At 42.1% G+C, this 23,568-nt stretch overlaps 1 protein-coding gene across 2 annotated transcripts in view; it reads right to left on the bottom strand.

Annotated features, from left to right (window-relative positions):
- Nucleotides 1–23,568, bottom strand: part of diaph2 (diaphanous-related formin 2) — a 352,630-nt gene that overhangs the window by 144,694 nt on the left and 184,368 nt on the right. For both annotated transcript variants that reach the window (XM_084010082.1, XM_084010083.1), the window contains 2 exons: nucleotides 13,741–13,842; nucleotides 9,129–9,223 (listed from right to left, as the gene is read on the bottom strand). In XM_084010082.1, coding sequence (XP_083866208.1) covers nucleotides 9,129–9,223; nucleotides 13,741–13,842 — 197 coding nt within the window. The remainder of the gene's footprint in view (nucleotides 1–9,128; nucleotides 9,224–13,740; nucleotides 13,843–23,568) is intronic.

The following is a 23,568-nucleotide window of genomic DNA, read 5'->3' as shown; positions in this document are numbered from 1 at the left end:
GAGTAGTTCAGGGAGCATGACACATGGTTGTCACACATGGATTGGCCACCACAGACTCCAGATCTTAACCCCATTGACAATATTTGGGATGCGCTGGGGAGGAATCGGTCCGACTCTCTCATCACCAATACGAGATTTTGGCGAAACATTTATGCAACTCTGAAGAGACATTAATGTTGTGATATTGCATAAGCTTATTGAAACGATGCCATGGCGATTGCATGCCGTAATCAAATCAACTTTTTTTTTTTTTTTGACCAGGCAGTGCATATTAAATCACCATAAGTGCACACAAAGCAAGAGAGGGGCCTAAGAGATGCTGCAAAATAACATGCAAGTAGGCGATTTTCTCCATGTTTTTCAAAACTACACTTACATTAAAGGCCATGAAGATGAAAAAATGTGTTGAAATATGTGACCAATAGATATATGCTGTTGGACTATATTATTGTTGCACCATTGCATCATTGTGACTTTGACACAGATGTCGGATGCTGAAACAGGATGTGCAAAAGATGGTCTAATAGGTTCAAAATTGCACTGCTCATCTTAAATCAGAAACTAAATGCAAATGTGTCCCACTGTTTACTTAAAAGACCCGCTATGTCAACCGAGGAGTGTTCAAAAAGATCCGCACACATTTACTCATTAAGACTTGTTTCATGTTGATATGTACGAGATGCTGGACACTTCCTTGCACTTCTTTGATATTCTTACTAGTGCATTTGCACACAGAATAGGGCACTACTAATTACAAATGAACAGCGGCGGTGCAGTATTAGTCATTAGCCTTTCCTTTTGAAAAGGAGATGGGGTAATATAAAATACACTGGCAGACATTAAACATTAAGAAGCCACTCTTATATTCCACAAAACAAGCCTCCAGGGCCGTATCATCCACTGATGAGAGTTAGCTTACCACACACACCAAAAACGGGGCGTGCTTAAACATTTAGTGATGACTCCCTCATTTCAAGCAGCCAGATCACATGGCTTGTTCTGGGTAGGGGTGGATAGGGGGGGAAGTTGCTCTGCAGTAGCCGACACAACTGCTTTTGATGTTTGTTTGAAATAACTCCTCAGTCTGTGTGTGTATCTACTGTTTCTCAACGACAAGTCACTTTCACTCTCTTTCTTAATCGACATGAAAGTGGTTTAAGTTACCTTTGACCTGTGGGCTTGAACTTTTCATGTAGCTGGTCAATAGGCAATAAGGGCATAATTTGCACAACTGTCCATTTTAAAACAACACATTTAAAGCCCTAGAAGCGCAAGCTTTAGTGACGGTAACTTAGTCAAAAGTTATAATACAACATATGCATTCTAAACAGTGTAAAAATTGCTCAACCCACATCAACTGGAAAATATGGTCCCAAAAAGCTCAGAACATCCTCATAAGCCGAAGGCACGGGCTGGATGTGGGTCATTTTAAATCAAGTTACAAACCTCTGCAGCAGACGTCTGATTTGTAATGCATTTACTGCAGATATTTTTTATGTAAGTGCTAAACTTCTGTTGCTGACTTAAGTGCAACAATAAATACTTTTGTCTAACTGTGATTGTGCATTAGCTTTGATCCACTAGGGTCAATGTAGCGATATGCTTTGATGTGACATGGTTAAATTAGAAATGGGCCAAATTGGACATCACAGAGATTCTGCAACTGCTTGACTATATATATAGTGCATGAGGAACGAAGGCCTGCTTTTTCATGATGGAGGTAGAAAAGCTGATTAGAGCTTAAAAAGCTGATATTTGCCATGAGGCATTAAACAAGGGTATGCATGTATTGTAGGAAATGCAAAAATGTGTAAACTGTAGTTTCATTGTAACATCTCCCAAGATATGCCACATTAAGAAGCTAGGGAAGGCGAGGTAGTCCAGCAGAATAATTGTACAAGGAAAATAAGAAGTGGCGAGACAAAAGCAGAAGCTTGGAGAGTATACTCACTAAGCATTCATCTAAATTCCTGGAGACCAATACCACTTAATCCCTCCTACTGTAAGTAAGAAATCTTCCTAACGATGGCTTTGGACGCAGTTCCTCCCAGAGACTGCAAACCATGTGTAATACAGCAATAGCAACATTGTCAGCCACTGGAACTTATTTAACAATTTTCCGGGGACCGTTGCAACAACAGAAAAGGGTTTTCCTACAGTGTTTTATCATCACGATGGGCCAGCTAGTGCATGTTTTTTCAGCCACCTTGAAAAGGAAATATCCCCCCAAAAATGTATTGTGTTATTGAACTGATGATGTAATTTGGTCTATGTAAAAAAAGCAGTCACTATAGTTTCAAAATATTCACGATGACACGTCTCCCAAGTGAATTGTGAAAATTATTATGTGCATTATGTGTTGCCTTGCTGTCTCAATTAGAACATACAGATACAAGGATACATTAGCCTTATGTAATCAATATATGAATGTCCAATAATAGTATAACTCATGTACTTTTTTTTTACTCCAAGCCTTAAAAAAAGCTAATTTAATTAGTAGAGGATTTTGACTGACACTATTTTAGCAATAATTCCAATATATCTCACCTTGAACATGTCACATTCAACAGCGTTTGCGCTGCAATGTGTTTCAAGAATAAAACATGACAAACGACAAATGCTAAAAAGAAAGTTGGAAAAGACGCCATGATGAGCCCTGGTAAGCAAACGCCCGCTTCACAAAAAAGCAGTATCGATGCATAACTGAGCAATGTGCGTAGATATCTGATTACACCGCAGCAGCCTGCCGATGGTAAGCAGTGAACGGCCGCCTGTGACCGCATATGCTCTTGCATGCCACTTCTCAGAGGCTGTGGATTCATCATTATATCCATCATCCATGAAGTCCATCTAAAATTTGGCCGGTGCTTAAAACTGACTCTGTGCTGCGTCTCCATGTTTTATAGGGCATTGCTCCCCCGTGTCCATGCCCAAGACCTCCCTTGTTCCACTTTCATTGAATGTGACTGATAATTTACTGTAGTTGCTGCGTCCGCTCATCTTCATAATTCTAACATTATGGTGAGGTGTGCGTTTATATTAATGTGCTGAAACACTCTTAAGTAATATGGTCATAAATAAATGTTATATGACAATAAACAGTGTCGAGCCCACGTCTTTACAGAGACCTGGCTCCGTCTTGCGATCCCGGATCAATCTGTACTTGACGGGAGGACAGAACTCCGGTGGGACAGGAAGCAGCCGACTGTGTGTTTACATCAATGATGCTCGCTGCTCAAATACAGTCAAGGTTGATGGACAATGTCCCCCTGTGTTGCATTTTTAATGTTAAGATGCCTACCATATTATCAGCTTGCAGAATTGTTTTTGGTTGCTGCTGTTCCTGACGTAAATTCATTGTGTTGCACAAAATCTGACCCATGAACCTCATCTTTAAGCTCTCAGCCTATCACATCAGAGCTACCTTGACAGTACATTATCTTGAGCATCAACCTGCATGTGTACCAGTTGAATGTATCTCAAACTATTCGAGTTGACAAGTGATTACTAATAATATGCCCAATATTTGACCTCCTCGTGTTCCACTGGCAGGGACTGCAATGCAGCATGAGGCCAAAGACCATGTGCTTGCCAGTTGAGCATCATCCCCGGGGCAACTTGGCTTTTGGGGACCTTTGAGGAATTAAGACACCAAAGGACAGCCAACTCAATGACAGCAAGGTCACGATGTAACCAAGGTGACTGGTATATACACTTAGCGAGGGTACTACTAAAAAGATCTAGGGACGTTGGACGTCCTGTAGTGCCAAACACAATGCAACCAGGGCCCCTGAAGCCCGGAGCACACAATCCCAGACTCTTTCCCCACACAGACAAGGTCTACAGAACCTTCCCTTGGCAATTATGTTGCCAGCCAACAATAGCAATGAATAGCTTTGTCAGGCTGTCAGCCCTTTAAAAGCAGACCGTATGCCAAGCTTTCTGAGGCTCAATCTGTCTTCATTGAGCCAGCGTTCATTATTGTATTTCATTGTCCTCTTCATCTCATTGTCATATGGGGTATGGCAGTGGGTCGGCTCTGATGTCTTTTTGAATTTGAGGAAGCTGACCTGATATACAAAAGTGACCTCTGTCCACCAGCACTATGAATATCATAGGCAAATGAGATGGAAAGCATAAGAGGGAGATTGCATGGAGCTTACGTGCATGTCTTGGTTGGATGATAAGTGACACAATCCTGCAGGGACTAGAAGACAGAGGGGATAAGTGACGGCATCTATCCATATGCATGCACGTGCTGTGTGTGTGTGTTTATATGCTAGTCCCATGTGGATGGAAATAAGTGTGGGATTGTGAGGATTCATATGGTGTGTGGATGAATGGTGAGACCCGCGACTGTCTGCCAGCATTCGGGGATGTGCACATCATCTCTGAGGCGTTGATGGGCCCTAATGCAGAATAAGGAGAGCCAATCAACTCCTATATATCCACTCTGCCAGGGTGACACATCGTAGGGGTACTTCAAGGCCAGCGCACTGCCACATTCTGCTGACAAATCATTACATTAAACACGTTGACGGAGAAAGGAGATAATAAGATTGAGTTACAGAGTTTTAGATGCATTATGAACACCTATTGCTTCCTTCCATTTTTTTTGTTTTTTTACAATCATCTATCAATTACCCACTTGCTTGTCACTCACCTTTGCCACAATTTAGGACATTTAACCAGGTTTCTGTAGTGTTTTATTGTCCTCTTAGACCAAGTGCTACAAGAGAAAATAGTTATTCATACCAACAACATATTAACCACCTTGTTAATTAACATACATAATGGTATTTAACAATTCATAGTGACACACGTGTCAATAGATACAGTAGCAAGTCTATCAGAAACTACTCAGCATTTTAACATTTGACTCCAGATTTGACAGGCCCCAGTAATCAGCCTATTTGTTTGGCAAAGCCTATTTTATGAGTTTAAATGATTCAATTTAATTCACTTTTATTCATAGTGTCATTATCATAACAACAGTTAGCTCAGGACACTTTTCATATAAAGCAGGACTAGAGCATGCTCATGATTTTCAAAGTCAATTAATTTCAAAGTCCAAAGCACCAAAGCAACAGGTGGCACCAAGCAACGTAAATGCAGGTTTCATTTTGCACAGACCCTTTATTCATGTACGTTTATTTTCCTATTGTAGGCCCATTCCTTCTCACATTAGGAAGATGGTAAATGCATTTCTTTTTAGCACTGCCCAAGCCATTCAGACACATCTTTCTACTCTGCATGTGTGTGCAGTTGTCCGTGTGGATAAATGGTGATTGGCATGTGGCTGAAAGTGGGTGGTGTAGAGTGATTAATCAGCATAAAGAGTGTAGATGAACACTGTGCAGATGGAGCCCACACTCAGGACTGTGTCACCCAGCATGAAGTCTATTTGATCCCATTCGGTGCCTCTGTACAGCTCTAACTGTATTTCTTAGGCGTGCTCGCTCGTTTCCTTGTTTCATTTGTGAGCTCAATTCTGCATGATCTTATTCTATAATCACCTCCCCTATTTCACCAGGAAGGTTGTCCAGGTATACAAATCAGTGATGTTTTCATATACATTTAACTCTCGACTTGTCTTGCTAATTGGTACCTGACGAGAAAAAACACACTTTATGTTGTTGTTAAAACAGCAAATTGTGAAGTGTCAGTGGAATAATAATACAAGAGCTGCTTTCTCAGTTTCCCTTCACGAGAAGCAAAAGCCGACGTTGCAACTGTGTGGTGGGCAAATTCAATACTACAGACTCGCAAACATATTGACCATTTGCCAAGACCTGTTACTGAACAGCATCACATAAGGAGAGCAATTCTGTCTATTGAGTATTTATGTTTTAATCTCAAGATGCATCTGTAAAAATGAGTCAGATCAAAACTGCCTGTGTGTAATTAGAAATATTGGTGAATTATGAACTAATTAGGGCCCGAGCACCGACAACGTCGGGCAGCGAAGCCCTATTGAAACTGTAATGTTTTTTTATTTTTATTTCGCAAGTTCGACGGCCTTTTTGGAGGCCTTATCATATTCAGAAGTTGAAAAACATTTCTGAGCCTATGGGGACTGGCGAAAATTTTAGAGGTCTTGTAAAAAAATTGCTCTCTAGCGCCACCTAGCGACGTTTCGTCCACACAACGCACACATTAACTCCAATTGACACAAAATTTGGTACACATGTGCAGACAAGTGTCCTCTACAAAACTGCCATAGGGACTACTAAAGTCCGTCTACCGAAATGTTCCGCCATTTTGAATTTTGCGAAAAACACGTTTTTGCTCACTTCTCCTAAACCGTAAATCCAATTCTCACCAAATTTGCTGTGCGTCATCATTAGACCAAGTTGGGCAAGTGCCATCAAAAGCTTTGTAAAATGTGGTTGCGTTCAGAAGTTATTAGCCAATGAACATCAGAGGGGCGGGGCTCTAGAAATCAATAGACATAACTCCACAATATTTAACCCAATCATCACGAAACTTGTAGGATATGTTGACAAAACTCCCTGGAACATATCCTGAAAGTTGTATTAAAATTGACCACTCGGGGGCGCTACAGTAAATCAGCCATTTTGGTAGTCTGGTTTTCACCATACTAAGGTCAATCTTTTAAGATTGAACATTAGTCTGGGGAAGCTGCGCTTTGTTTCTACTGCTCAAGAGGCGGGATCAATGTGTTTCGTCATCGTCACGTCACCGGCCAATAGCGTGCCAGGAGAGAATGGCCGGGAAGCTGCGCTTTGTTTCTACTGCTCAAGAGGCGGGATCAATGGGCATCGTTCAAATGAACGATGCCCATTATGTTTCGTCATCGTCACGTCACCGGCCAATAGCGTGCCAGGAGAGAATGGCCGTTTCTGATTGGAGCCAAAGATTCTGGCAATGTAACAGCGAAAGTAAGCCTGAGGGTGTCCAGCCTAAACTGCCGAGCGAAATCCAAATTTCCCGGAAGTTCAGGCAGGGTTCACCCAGCCTACCATTTTGGGCCATTTTAGCCAAATGTAGGCTTTGTATTTTAACGAACTCCTCCTACAGAGTTGTTCCTCGAGCGTGACAACTTCAATCATCTGACACAATGATGGATGCGACGATTCGGGCAAGCGACGACCAGCGCCGTGGCGGTGGGCGGGGACGACCCGCGCCGTGGCGGTGGCCGGGGACGACCCGCGCCGTGGCGGTGGCCGGGGACGACAGGCACCAGCCGTGGCGGTGGCCGGGGACGACTGGGAACGTGGCGGTGGCCGGGGACGACACGCTCCGTGGCGGTGGCCAGGCCAGGCAGTCCGACACGTCAGGCGGTCGTAGCACTAACCGAGTTACGTGCCATGCGAGGGCCCGTTATCACTGCTCGCAGTTTTAATTGTGATTATAACTTAATTAGGTAATACTTGTGTACTATTGATGTGTATAAAATACTAAATATAAATGGAGAACAAACTGAGCAATTCTAACTAAACATTGACAAGTAAATGAATAATAATATTTGAAGGTGATTTCCTAATTGTCCAGTCCAGGCTTTAGTCTGCCTCCAGCGTCGTTACCTAACCAGCAGTGACACACTTGCCAGATGTGGGTTCCTTGTGCACCGATAAGTTAACTCCGTTGGTCTCCCCGCCTCCCCCTGAACTCTGTGACACCTGTGACATTCGCTCAGTTGCCAGATGCTTATGTTGACTCACACCTGCTCTTTGGAGGCTTGTTGAGGCTTCCTCGTTTTCTTACTAGCCTCTTTGTCCTGCTCCACATGTAATAAAGAGGGGATGGAAGAGGTAACCTCACATAAAGATGGGGAAAAAATAAACAAACTGCATCGCTGAGTTTATCAGAACATGTTGTTCTTGTTTTTATTTGTTTTGTCTTGTCGTCGTATTGACACCAGCTTAGCGTTGGTAGCTTCATCAAAGTCAGTTTATGACAGAATGATTGGTTATTTTCCTTCTAAGCAAACCAGACTACCAGGTAACCATTTGCTGTGTGCAACGAGGCCCTAGTGGGGATGTGTTTGGGACACAGCTGCCTTGCTGGCAGATTATCACTGTTTCTAGTGGGGAAAGGTCAACACCTTAACTTCCTTTCTCCTTCATAAGGCAGAGGGGGGTCTGCCATCTCATAACCTGCACTCTGTACTTTCTGCCAGATTGCTCTGCAATTAAAGTTTATCAGAGCTCAAAATAATAGTCCTGCAGGGTAGCTTTCTAGATAGGCCCCATCTAAATACATATTGTCTCACCACCTTTTTACTAGTGTCTGAGATCCAAGTGGGGAGGAAGCAGTCTAGCTCCTGTGCAAGTCTTGGTTGATAAACCATGTGGGGAAGAAAATACACACTGTATCTGTGCAAAAATAATGTATGTATTTATGTTTTAAAGGTAGGAAAGACCACTGAACTTAAGCTCCAAACCTGCACTTCAATGATACCCACTGCTGGTCGGAAAAACAACAATAAATGAATACCTTTGCTGCGCACAAAGAGTGTATCACTGCTATTATTATATTGACTTTAAATCGTCCATTTACTGCTCACCACTGAAAAGTACACTTCCTGCATCTGTACTAAAAAACAAGCAAAGATAACATTGATGCTTCCGTGCTTAACACACAGGCAATGCAGGGGATATTAGTCAACGTGATGCTGAAGCTGTCCACTGATGCATCTTCCCCTCAGATGAACCCGCCCGGCTTTCAATTAATACATTCTGCGACGAGAAAAAAAAAAAAAAAAAAAAACGAAATAAAATGGGACCAAAACACAACTAGCCTCCAGGAAGCTCATCAATTATGGTTTAAGACAAAGGCAAGAGGAAAGGAGGGTGGAGTTGGGGGTGACGTTGCCAAGGCTTGTCCTTCATCATCCATTATAAGAGGATGAATGGGGGGTCTCTATGGTCCACATGAGAATGAAGAGAAAGACGTGCCAAAAAACAGACCATAGCAGGTGTGAAATGGGGTCGCAGAGCTATCCGCCAGGCACTGAAATTCAAAAATTATCTTTTCACGTGAACTTGTATAGAATGTCTTTCACTCTTTCTGCCAAACACACAAAAGCACAACTTGTGTGTGTGTGTGTGTGTGTGTGCGTGTGTGTGGAAATATCAACACATCGCAGTGAACATCAGTCTTACCTGGATGAGTGATTCACTCAGTCTCTCCTCGTCTACCTCCAGCACAATGTCCCGGATCTCTTCATAAGGCAGGCGGAACGAGCCCAAGAAAATTGCTGTTGTGATGGAGAGAGAAGAGAGTCATTTCCTCACTTTTTTTTTTTTTTTTTTTTAGTTTTTATTATTAGACCACAGGGTTCAAAGAGACATTTCAGCACTCATCGCTCCTCAGACAGAATGACCACAGACCTAACTTGTCACTTGGAAAAACTAATACTCATCCTGGCCCCTCAACAGGATAGTTTGTGTCACATGACTGACGTTGGTAAGAAACTTCAAGATTTACCGGTAACACAGAAGGGTGCCAAAGTCATACAACATGCCCTATAGTCCTAAAAAGTAAAGCACAATACAAGTAATAATAATAATAATAATAATAATAGTAATAGCAATTTAACACTAAGTTAGTTGCACTTGTGGTAGCAGTGATGTGTCATCTGGGACGACTTCATGCTTTTGTTTGGGTGCATACATAGAAGAACACTGCATTTCCTCGGGGGGACAGCCTAGTGGGTGTTTCACTCTCCAGGTTGGGTGTCTACTGTGGAAATTGGAGCTGATGGCGTATCCAGGTGGAAGTCACAGGTGGGGGATTGGTAATGAGTTGGAGGAGACACTCACCAGCTGCTATACTTCTGCTGCAGTGGGACTTGATGTCTGTATTTGACACGTAACAAACAGAGCTAGTGCATGTTTGTTTTTGGTCACAATCTTTGACTATGTATGATACAGATTTTTTTTACTGGATTCACTTGGTACATCACAACTATTGCTTTTGATGTGTGGCACAATATATACGTTTTCTGACTTACAATTAACTTGTTTTGGCTTCACTGTGTCAATGTTCTGGTGACTCAAAAGAGTAAAAGAGAAAGTTGCTCTTGCTCTATTTGTATTGCTTTTCTCATTAGCATGACACTCTCCTGATTGCCATTTACTTTTAGTAAACGCTTCATGTCATTCTTGTTTGTAGTCTGAATGCTATACATGTATTAGTGTCACTTGAATATGTCCCATAACCTCCCCAGATGAAACCAGATATGAAACAGCTGGATACATGGTACTCTTGGGGGAGGGTTGTCAACAGTAATCCTGGGACGGATTGTAAATTACAAACTGAAGTAGATATAGATAGGTTAGAAGAGGCAGGTAAAGAGTGTAGGGGCTGAAACTCAGCTGTTGCTGCCATCTACAGTCGCTGCTGTATGCTCCGTCGGGGGATGGGCGTGGCCACCCTGCTCCTGTTTGCTACTGCCTGCATACTAACCTAACAGGCCAGGTTGAGCAAAGGGGTGCAGGTGGAGGTGTGTTTAAGAAGTTTTCACGCAGATTCAAAATAATGTCGTTTTTTTTTTACTTTTTTCACAAACTTAAGTGAACATATTCTCCGCAAATTCATGTCAAATTTAAAAGTGAGTTGGCATTTATACTGGGTCATATACTACAGTTTTAAACATATTTTTGTTTGCTTTCACAGGGTATACATCTGACCTTGCCAAAGAACTCAGTCAAGTAAATAATAATAAAAAAAAAAATCAATCAATTGCAAGTTGAGAGAGTCCATATGGTCAACATAGGGATGGAATATATTGATACACCGATCATATCAGTCTCCAAAAGAGTCACATAGTTTCACAAATAGCTTGTTAAAGAGGAACATTTTGCTGCGCCACATACAACAAGTATGTCAGATGTCGCCCGGTTGTATGAATGTAGCATTTGAAGAGTGAGAAACAGCTGGTAAAGCGACTTGTAGTAAATAATTCTGAACCTTGAGTTAATGGTTGCACCAACACCGTTTTGACACGGATGTTCAAGGCTCCATATAGTCATGTTTATGTCTGTATCTATGTTTTTCTTTATTGAGCAGTTTTCCTACATTGAATAAATCAAGCAAAGACATTTGAACACCAAGGGTGTTTTTGAGAAAATTCTACATTGGAGATATTTTAAAAAGTGCACATCGGAATCCTTGTTCGAATCCTATAGTAACCTAAAATGACATGACGGTTCCCCAGTTCTTCTTGATTTAAGTTATGCATTCAATAAAATGGGGCCACTCTGATGTAATTCTACAATTAAAAAGCAGGTTGTCATTTGTATCACAATTTGAACTCTAAATATTTTCATTTCACTAAGTCTAGTTCAGATTCCTTCCACTCAAAAATGACTACAGTTATGCAATGATCCTCAAGGTAGGGTCACTGCAAAAAGTAAGATGTCAAATGTTTACCTGCAGCTCAAGGAAAAGTCACGAGTAGTTTTTTTGGATAGACAGATAGGTAGACAATTTATCAGAAAGTGGTTGGCATAATCATAATACCAGAACACATAAAGTGGGTCTGGCATAATAATAATTCATTTTGTCCCACTACCCATCCCAGTCACTGAACCTTTAATACCAACACAAATCAAAATTGAAAAGGGAGCTTAGAGGGTTCTGCAGCAGGCAGTGAATATGATCTATGACGCTTCAGAGTGTGTCTGCGACCCGGGGGAGCCAAGGAGCAGTGGGACCACATGCCGTCCACCCTTCGCCATTCTGGAGGTGAGATTTTCTACACTTATTCTCGTTTCCTGCCAAATTCAATGCCCATCTGCTGAGGCTGTAATCAAAGATGGCAGTGACACCTATCAACATTGTCACAGCCCTGCACAAATCCAATGACATGTGCAGACACTCCAATACGCGTGTGATGCATGACACACACACACACACACAAATGCAAATGTGACATCCTTATGTTCATGCCACATGTCCCTTCCTCATACCAGACCCCAATACTTTGCTGATGATCTCATTTCGCCAACATCTCTTCATGGGAAATGCAAGGATACGATGCCATTGCAAGATATAATTCACCAGAATGGGGATGCATGTATAATGTTGCTTTTGACATTCAAGTTTGCTTCCAGTCCCAACCACAGTGCACAGGGATGTATCCACCGAAGAACATACTCATCCCAGCCTACAGTATGCCACTGGATGCTTTAGTCACGTGACTGGCACGGAGAGCTGAAGGGCAAAGCAACGTTCCAACACGGTGGCTAACAAAACAGCGTGTGAGCGTGGAAACAGCGTGTATACCCAGCATGGTTTCACATCTAAATTGGTGAATTAAGAGTTTATTTCTGGGATTTTTTTGGAACAGTGGAAAGACATATTTTGTTTAGCAATGATCAGTGAGGTAAAATTACAGTTTCTTTTAATGAAGTCTAGTATTTTTGAGGAGGGCATGCTATTCATATGGGTCGTAAATTAAGGCAATACAATAATAATTGTAATGTGGTTATCAGACAAACCACTTGCTTGCCCCAGGCAAGTAGACAGGTGTTGATGCCAAGCCCTGAAATGTTTCCCTTTTGTCAGCTTAACTATTGTTGTAGTTTAAATGGCCAACCATTGACAGCCTGGGTTGCTGTAGGGATTGGTGTGATTTGACCTGCATGGCAGGTTTAGGGGCACCGGCACGTCCAATTACAGAAATACAAAATCTCCTCTCCGGGTTTTTTTTTTGTTCTGAGATAAGTTTCTGTACAAACACAGCTCAGGTCTGTGTCCACTTTGGGTTGTGCATCCAACTGAACAATACAAAAAAAAATCTGGTATTTTAGCAGTGTGGTAAAAGCTGAGCTGACTTTGGAAGGAAGCGTTCTCTTGAGGCGGGCGTTCCCATCAGGCTGTGACATCACAAGAAAACTGAATCGCATACCCTTCTAATCGTCCTTTACAGGAGAAAGGTAAGAAAAACATAGATGAGTAAAGCGGTGAAGTGAGGGTTGCAAGTATTGAACGGTAATCCTAGCATCTGACATTTATATATTTCAGAAGATGCCATCATTCTACATGATATCTTGGTGGGGAGAGATAGCAAAGATGCAGATGAAATCTCAAAGATTTGGGAAAACAATAATAAATGCTCTATCGATCAAAAATAAGGCTGCCAGTAGTCACTGGTTTGATGTATTATGTGAAATGAATTAATACACACGATTCATGGATTTGGGATCAAGGCAGCTCCAGTGGAAGAGACAAGGGGATGAGCTGAGTAGAATGATTTTTTTTTTGTAGATTATTTGCATCTAACCTGAAATGATCCCAGGAAAACCTTTCCATCTGCCACCAAAATAAAGGAATGTTTGGAGGGTGAGGTAAAATCTGTACAGTAGTATCACCTAGTCTGACTAGGCTCCCTGGGGATTAAACACCTACATGTAGCTTCAGTGCTCAGGTCTAATAGGAATTTGCTTTACACATGATTACAGACAGAGTGCTCGGACTCAATCTATATGCACTTGTGGCGACCCCTAAACACCTGACAAGAAAACATTTCCCCAAAGGGCTCGGTAAAACACTATCACTGTTGAGGGCTTTCTGCAATTTGTTTCCCACAAACAGCTTTGTTGAGCTGTTCATGGAGGTATGAAAAGGCCTAGGGTATCAAGTAAAATAACACTGACATTTCTGTCTTTAAAGGTCACGCTTAAACAGAATAGAGTACTTCATGAACAAACGGTGTTAAATTTGTCATCACTGGTCGTAAAAAAAACTCTAAAAAATGTGGATACTTACAAAGATTCTGTGCTGTTTTGGTATCCAGGATACGAAGCTCTTTTGCCTTTTTCTTGAATTGTTGCATTCTGTCATCGGTCTCATCTTGTACGTCTTTTCTCACTGCAGGAAAATAAAAAGAACAAAAATATTTTCATGACTATGTCAATTGGAAATTGCTGGATGCTTTAATCAACATGTTACACTGTAGAAAAGCACTAAATGATGTTCAAACAAAACAAAAAACATCCCACAACAAAGTGACATAAACAACTTACATACATTCAAATCCACACACATTTATGCATATTCAAGACAATTCTCTTACTAACAGACTACTCAACTACTTTGAACTACCACTGCTGAAATATTTGAGGCTTTTAAAATGATCAACCTGCACTCAGAAAACACAGTGAATATGATGCATCACAGCGTAATAATTACAGCCATCTCATGTCTTAAAGGTGTTATGGCAAATCCCAATTGCTCTCACAAACAATATTGCTGAAATAAGCTAACTGGCAACATAAAAATGCATCAGTAATGTGGTATAACATGCATGTGTTGCATGGCAGATGTGATTGATGACAGCCCCCTTCCAAATAACGGACTGCATAATGTGCAATATCAGCTGTAGCATCACAATCATGTGGATGACTTCCCCCCTCTTCATTTGTTTGCCGACATTTATGTCATTGTGACAGCGGGTAGATGGTTGATAAGCAATGCTCCATCCCTTAGGCCCTGTCTGTCAACTTGCTGGAGCCAAGGAGATAATTGTGTTACCCCCCCACCCCACAATCCCAGGAAATGGCATTACGTCTCTGTTACATGACTGAACACAATAGACAAATTGGTCCAAGAATGAAGAGACTTTGGTTGTCATCATGGAGACATTATTGAGACTCTGGGGGAACTTCACATGTCACCGTGTATTACTCTTGAATTACATGTCGACTGCATCAAGCTCTCAAAAAGAAGTGCCTGTGTATAGGACGAAAGGTGAACATTTTAACTGGAGGTTCAGAACTGAGGAGGGGTGAGTATAGGAGGCAGCGGTATCAGGAAGCAGCAATATCAGGAAGATGACGTCTCGGATCCTCCCCTCTCCTCCCGCTGGCTGATGGGAGAGGCAACACATTCTGTTGCTAATCATCGCAACTGTTCTGTTTAGGCCCAAGGTGGGAGTCTCCCAGGGAATCCAGAACAAACAATCCACTCCCCTAGCGCCGCCTTGCATATTTAAAGAAACAATCAAAGAGGCAACATCTCCTGGGCAGCAAGAAGAAGAAGAAGAAGAAGCGATGCTGAAGGCACCTGCCTTACTCCGGTGTTTCCTGTCAACACACGACATCAGGGATGTGGTTGTTTACTATATTAAATAGAGCTAAAAAATGCTGCAAGTATGTACCGATGCTTTGGTTTGATTTTCTGTCAACATCTGAGGATGTTCCTCGGAGGCTGACAGGATTCTGCACTCTATCTTTAAGGCTAGTCGGACCAAGATACGCAACACGCTGCATCACCTTCACACCCACTGGAGCTCAGACACACACACACACACACACACACACACACACACACACACACACACACACACACACACACACACACACACACACACACACAGGCAGGAGCATGGTGGGGAGGACATAAAAACAGGACACAACCCTTTGATTAGGGCTTGTGATATTCACATGATGGGATGAAATCCCACACGTTTTTTTTTTTTTTTTAACGACTTTCATGGGACTTTGTGTTGCTCTTTGTCAGGATTAAACAACAACTCAAATAAATAAATTAAAATACAATAAATAAATTATTGGGTCAGCACATATACATGAATGTGTGACTGATGATTTGATAGGTGAAGTAAGGATCAAGACCATGTCAAGGTTTAAGTGAAGTGGCTCTTATAGCTCAGTGGAGGTGAAGACGGTTAAAATAAGTTTAAACAATCACAGTCAACAAGGTACTCCCTGATTGTTATGCAAATGTGCTTCAAATAAAACACATATAAACCTAGAGTTAGGCTTTTTCTGATACCTTTGATTGGAAAAGACTGGCAGAGACATGCATTTTCACAGTTAAATGTGTATTTTCTCAGTTTCAGCTATTTCCTATCAGAATTCACCCAAACCACCCAAATAAGACAGAATGCATATTAATCACTGTGTAAATAAATCCAACATCCTGACTCGCATGCACTGAGCCAGTGCCGATGGAGGCCCAAGGAATCCTGCTGGATTTCCTATGTGGCAAGAGGCTTGGACAAAGAAACTGGAGAGCCAGCAAAAATAAAACATGAGGAAACAATGATCTCCCTTTCAGGGCAAATTAAACTTAGAAGAGGGATTTGGCTGTGTGGTGCTAAATTGTTCTCTTAAACCCTTCTCCTGTCTCTGCTGCCACTTGAATCTTTCACCTAGGTACCATACACTCTCAGCGGGGTGCTCTCAGCCCATTTGTCAGTGCCTCAGCTGTCTTTGCCCTAACCTCCCCCCCAGGGGCCCCATGCTATCTCAAATTAAACATAAAAACAGTACCTTTAATAATCTGAAACAGGCACATGCCTTTCTGATGCGATCCCATACAGCTCAGAGCTCTCCTGCTGGGCTATGAGGAGCGGCATCAGTTGGCTGATTCCTGCTCCTGTATTTGCTGGCTGACTCAATTATGCCACATGTCACATGTTTCCTTTGAGCGCTGCATGTGGACTGACGGGCCCTGGAGGGCTCGCACACATTCAAGCTGCCACACTAGTTGGAGTCCCAGGTGTGTGGAGCGGATGACAAAAGGTGGCGCGTCTCAACCAGATGGTTGGCCACAGCAATAAAGCAAGTTTTCTAAATGTCTCAAAAACATTAATAAATTACTGAAAATCACATCCTCCACTTGGCATCATAATTAGGCCACGTTAAGTTTTGACAAAAGTTTGTGATTTTGTTTTACTTACAATATAACTTTGTAAATGTGCGGCCGTCTATTTTTTTTCTGCCAAGGAAGCTTAACCTGTGCTACAGTGTCGGGCCATAGCAGCTGGTCAAAATCCATGCCAACATTTAAACGTGTTTTACGAGTTGCCCGGTGGCTAAAATGTAATACTCCGACAACAAAACCATCCCTCATGCACAGATTCATATTTGTTAATGGGATCTCTCAAACAATCACTCAGCTAAGAGCCAATTGTGATGGGCTGAGTTTGGGAGGGACTTTTGGCAGCTCACTGGTTTCCTTGATGCCATTATGTACAATGGTGACATTAAGTCACAACACATAGAGCCATATTGTTTTTGTATCAGGCCATCGGATCAAATAATAAACTCTTACAAGCTAATGACAGCAGCACAATCATTAATTAAATGATGCTTGATGTAATAAGACGAGAGGATGGAAATGTGATTTCATCTGAACAAACACTATAGAAACCTGAAATCTGCTGAAAAATGAACATCTTCTAAGCTTTGAACTGACTGTATTATGCAAAGCTCAACGTCAGCATGGCTACATCTTGGGTCGGATGATCCTCCATGGGAAGTATTGAGGTCAAATGCTTTTGACTTGATATCCGCCATGCAAGTTTGAAAAGAGAAATATACCAATTAATTATAAATACTTGGTATTTCACATAGATTTGTTGGAATATATTCACTTACATGGGCTGGAGAGCCCTGAGAAAAACTGTGTTGTTTCAAAACAAATGGAAGATTCACTGGAGCTAAATGAATCACATGAAGTGATGTTTCTCTGGTGAGCAAAACTGTTGCACATTCCATTAACTGAGGGGGAGTTAAAACTCATCCGATGCCAAAAGGAGTCACCAAATTGATAGAGCTTTCATTGGAAAAAAAACTGTTTGAGCAAAACAACTGATTTGGCTTATTAACGACGACTTGGCTTCCATTTTAAGCCTTCACTGTGGGCCTTGGACTGAGGTATACCCTTGGGGAGCTCTGTGAAAACAAGAGTTCTCCAACACTTGGACAACCAGTCTGTTTGCTGGCCCAGAATCACCATTCTGGTTGCCTTCCATGCAATATCTCCCTCAAGACGTCCATAAAACCCACGGCATTACAAAGCTAAACACTACCACATGTTCACTTCCGGACACAGAACATCCTGCTGAGCCCCCGCTACCAACCAGACACCATACAAATGAGCAGGCCTCAAAGAGAAATAAAAAGAAACCACAGATGACAGGTCTTCAACAAACATATTTAAAGGCAAAGGGACATAGAATGGAACAGACAATGTGGAGTCTGGCCCTCTGCGAGGCAATTTATTCCCTTAAATGTGCCTGCAAACATGTGCCCTGTCCTCTATCTCAGGGACTCACACTGAGGATTGAGCTGCTGGAGAGCAGCCAGACTGTCTAAAGGAGATGGATTCTGAGGAAGTCATTGGCCTCAGCAATGCCTGATCCCCAGAAATACCAATCCCACAGAAGTGTTAAATATATATACACATGCACCAGTTGACCGGTGGATATACTCTGAATCCTTTGAAGTTCCATAGCTCTACCATTTGAAACGTAGACACCATAACGAAACTAAAACAACACAGATGGGGAAGGGGAGCCACGAGTGAATAAATGAAAAGCATTAAAGTACCGGTGGGGGGGGGGGGGGACAAAGGCCTTCCTGAATGCCTGGCCCAGTTATAGATGGAATAATGAGTAAGACCTTCAAAAATAGAGAGCACACACAAGATCTGAACGTACCAATTGACCAGTGAAATCCAGCTGTGACCAATTTCTCCCACTGACAAAGACTTAACAGAGGTCTCTTTCTCAACCCCAAAGCCAATTTGCTGTGTGGATCCACACCTCTCTATCCGCTCCTCCCTCTAGCTTGGATCTCAAAAGCAAGCTCCCACTAGCAAAAAAGGCAACTCCTCTCCCAGAACACTTGAAATGATTTCTCTCAAACCTGTATTGATTGTTTATAGTAAAACAGAATAGAAAAACATCTACAAATCCAGTATGACGGAGACATAACATTGGCCGTGACAACAAGATGAGTGCCTGATAAAAGCACTTGGCATTTGAGTTTTTGTCATAATAAATAAATGATTTCCTGCAGAATGAAAACATATTGTTCTCCTCAATAAAAGCACAACTACGAGTTATTGGTGTAAGCATTGGTGCGAAGTTTTTGTTTTCTCCTCGTCAAATTTTAATGTTGACATAGCATGAATGCTGCTATGTCAGTGTTTTGTGTTTCTCTCCAGAAATACCCCTCAGCTCAAGGTGAACAATTACAGTGGAGCAATGCAATCAACACCATGCCTACTGATAACAGGGAGTGGGCGAAGTGGCTGATAGTGGTAATGATGATGAAACATGTGGATCATCTTTTGAACGTGCATGCACAAAACACACTTATATGCATAAATATGCATGCACCTCCCACAGTCGACTTTGTGAGTTTTGAAGTGGACTAGTTTTCTGGAGTTATTCGATCTGAAGCCATCTGGTTCTGGTTACCCAAGATCTGTAAAACAACGGTGTGTGTATAGTGAGCAGGAGCAGTCCCACAGAGTGACACTCTGACCTGTGGCCAGTAATGTTTTCAGTATGCAGGGAGAGGCTCAGCCCACGATGGAAGGTACACAGCTGGGCTTGGAGCTGGGCCCAGTGAGAAAAAAGAAAAACACCTCCTCTTCTAATTGAGACAACACAGATCTCCCTTAGTGACCCCCTTCCCTGTTTCTATTCCAAGAGGAGAGGAGAGGAGAGGCGAGGGCCTCCTGCAAGCGATTAATGTTTCCTACAGAAATGGTCAGTTGGAGAATCAGTGATTATACATGGCTTGCTTATTTAATGTTTTCATGCCTTTGAATAGGAATCTGTCGTTTTAAGATCCTCTTGTGGTGAGAGCTTCTTAATGTCTAATTCAAACTAGAAGTATCCCCAAACATTATCAGTGAGGCATTATATTTATTAACGGAGAAACAATAATGCCACGATATCTCTAAGGTTACAAGTTAACTTTTACACCGACACAGAACAAATTTGTTCAAAATGGACTGTGAAATTAAATTTTAAGGGAAAAAACAACAAATGCTGAGCAAATAAAAAAAAAATCTCTCAAATCAATAACTCTGAGCATTGTCAATGACCTGGGGCTTGAAACAGCCTTTTAACAAGTATATATTTAATCTGCCCACATCTATACAGGCCTGTTGTTCTATCTCTCTGAGGCAGGGAGTGTGGGAAGGCTCTGACTCTGCCTCTTAAATTGGTCATGGAGACATGCTCCTCGGGGCAGTGAATGGATTGAGCCTGACAGCCAATCAGTTCTAGGAAACCGTTCTCTGGTGGTGCCAAGGCAGCTCGTTGTGACCCAATGCGCTTGAGCACTGGTGGGAAAAGCACTAGCTGATGGTCCGAGCGGCTGCCCCTGGCATCTGTTAAGACCAAACCACGCCATCCAACCTGAAGCGTCCGCCGGAGCCCGAGCTCGCGTCACTGGGAGGAGATAAAGAACAGAGATTTGAGGCTAAGGCTGTTGCTTGGACAGCCAGCTGGATTACTGTTGCCTCCACGGTCTCTATTAGCCGTACCAGCACCATGCTGCAGAGGGCCGAGTCCAGAAAAGAGACTCCAGAATGCCCTCAAAGGGGCTGAAATACGTGGAGATGTTTAGGAGATTTGTCCAGGATATGTTTTGCAATGAAATACTGGGAGCAACAAGAGACAGTCCTCAGGTAAATCATGCATTTGAACAACTGATAAACATGTCACAGGTTGCACTTACTGTTTTTTTTTGTTTGTTTTTTTTGTGAAGATGCACAAATTACACATCATGGTTGAACAAGCCATGTAAGAAGCCTTTAAACCACAGTTGAGTCGTGTTTGTTCTCCTGTGTCTTCTAAAAATACTTTTTAAAAAAACCCTCTTCTGATGAGATTAAACACATACAATTCCTCTCGTTCAACCTGTGGTAGAAAAGCAATAAAAGCATAATGACAATGACTAATTGTGCTTTTTTAAAATTCCAAGTGTTTCTATCTTGAGTGAATGCAGTGCATGTCCTATTTTGGAGTGCATATGATAGCGTTGCATTTTGTACATTTGTTAGCTGATAGAAACGGTCCTCTTTCTACATTTTTCAAAAACAGTTATTCCTTTACCCTTTCTCTCAAATTCATAAGAAGGTCAGTCCACGGCCTTTGAATGTTTGCTCTCTGTAATTTCAGGATGAAAATAGGATGTTATCCAAGCTAAACTAGTTTGATTTGTATTCTGACTCAGGGCATCAAGTATCATTATTCCACCTTTCATGTTCACTGTATTGGCCAGTGGGGTTGCTTATGCCTTGACACTTTCAATATATGTTTTCTAATTCTTGAATCAAACTCAATTCCTGCAAAATAATGACCATGAGTAGAGAGCAGACGTACTAAGCTAATATGTTAGTAATATGAATACTAATAATGTTGTGTATTTATTTTTCAGTGTGACAATCTTTGCTTGATGGAAAAATCAAACAGGCAGGTGTGTCTAAGCATCCAGCTAAGAAGAGTAACGCATGAAGGGTTGTCAAACAAGGAAAAGACGACCATGCTTATGTTTTATTTTGAAGAAATGTGCTCAAGTATTATCTCTTCTTCTTCTGAAGGTTAACCGATAGGTTGATCCAATTTGTCAACTGAGGCGTGAAAGGACTTAAGAAATACTTCACATTCCTGTGCTGGGAAATGTCAAGGTTTGCTGAGAGATGAGGACAAGAGGAGGGGAAATGACTTTTTCTTATTCTGGCAGCTTGACTCCACGCTTGTTAGCGGCAATAGGTTTATCCTTGGCAATCAACGCCGGGACAGATATGTACAGTAAAGTTGGAAGTCCCCAATCAAATCAAAGACAGCTGGTGCTGCGTCTGCCACCGAAATCTGTGCGTTGCCCCCGTAACACACAAACACACGCGTAATATAGGGAGCGGGGACGGTTGCCGCCATGTGATGGAGGCTGTAACAGCTTTCATCATGTCACCTCTTGATGACTATTCTTCACACAGCTGCAGAGAAACATGTCCCGGTGACATGAAGGTGTCAAAGCATACATGCCCTGATTAAAGATGCAGCGTGGGACCTGGGGATGGAGTAAGAAGCGAGGCAAGGGGAATATGAGCATAAAGAGAGGCAGCCAGTCGTGAACTGTATATAAATACTAAAACCACGGTAGTTTCTCAACTGCCTCAATGTTACAAGCAGTCTCTGTCTCTCTCTCTCTCTCTCTCTCTCTCTCTCTCTCTCTCTCTCTCTCTCTCTCTCTCTCTCTCTCTCTCTCTCTCTCTCTCTCTCTCTCTCTCTCTCTCGTTGTGTTGCACCTTTCATACATATATGTATAACAGCTGTTTTCAAACATTGTGATGATACCGAGTAGTGCCCTCACTGCAAACGCTGCTTTAATGACCGCCGTGGCTCGATGCCCTCCTGCCTCCTGCTATTAGCATGCTAGCATTTTGTTTCACAGCAAGTGACAACAGTCCAAACATCTATTCATCTCGCATGCATCTATTGTTTAGAGAGAAATAATAGCCTAACATCAATTGTATTGAGACAATGTCAAAAACAAGAAAGGGAAGAAAATAATGAAAAGAAAACTGCAGGAAGACAGCTTGATGAGTGAGAGGTAATATAAATAGAAATAGATGGACTGTATTTATCACAAAAATACAAAAAGTAAGAAGTCCCCCCCCCCCGCTTGTGCAATTGAAATGTGTGCCATTATGATTTGGTGAAAAGCAGCTGTAATAACATTAAATGTGGCTTGCAGCTCATGTCACACCGAGTCCAAATATTGATCACAACGATCCTTTGTTGAGTCAGCAAGAATAAAATGTGCTAATGATGACCTGCCTTGGTGCCGTAGGAAAAAGGTAGTTGGAGCCCTGCGTGTAAAGCCGGCCTTTATCCCTGATACCACATGCTTGATGACCCCGGCAGTTCTGTAATTGGATACTTGACTTGTGAAATTAGGGGCGTTCATGGTGTTTGGGGGGGGGGGCGCACAAACCATCTCAGTGCAACCGGCCTCTTAGTGGGTTGATTATGGTGTGTTTAAGAGTCCTGCTGCTGCCCTGCTGTCTGGATGACTTGGATGGGATTCTGGATTAACCTGTAGAAGGGGTGCTGAGGAACTGAGTCACTCACTTGATGAAGCTTCTCTTGTAAAGGGAAGCCAGTGTGGAGTGGTTTGTGGAGGGGTCCCATAAAAAAAATGAACATACTGCTAACCTAGTTGTTGTTAGATGTTATAACCTTCACCATACAATATTATATTGACAGAAATAGTGGCATTTCAGCCAGGGACCGCAGTTACACACACAAACAAAAAGAAAAGGTGTGAGTCGCCTAGAAACCGTCTTCAATTTGCATTTAACTGCAAACAATTAAGACGGGAGGCCATGTATATTAGCTTAGAGATTCAAGATCGAAAGCAATAAGTTGAACGTTTCTTTCAAAAAATAATAGTTTTATTGAAAGGAACTTGTCTGTCACCATGTTACAAAGCCACCATTTTGGTGCAGTGGGGGAAGACAGGGGGCGGGGGGTGTAACGTGACGACACCCACTCTCTTTTCTAGCGAGGATGTGATAAATAGAGATATTAGAATTGAACACAAGGAAGCGGCAGGGATGCACAGTTAGTCATGCATCCCTCCTCTATGATCGCTTGAGAAAGAAAACGTTGATCAAATCCAATAATACCTCAATACTCGAGTTGAGGCAAATCCACAAAGAGAGCAAGATTTGACAGTAAATGTCTCCACGACAATCATCTCAATTGAGCAGTTCATTTCATATTAGCGAGATGTCAAAAATGATAATCACATTGATAATGAA

Source organism: Eutrigla gurnardus (assembly GCF_963514095.1).
Source record: "Eutrigla gurnardus genome assembly, chromosome: 5".
NCBI lineage: Eukaryota > Metazoa > Chordata > Actinopteri > Perciformes > Triglidae > Eutrigla > Eutrigla gurnardus.
Note: the sequence above shows the minus strand (reverse complement) of the source record. Positions and strands in the feature narration are given on the sequence as shown.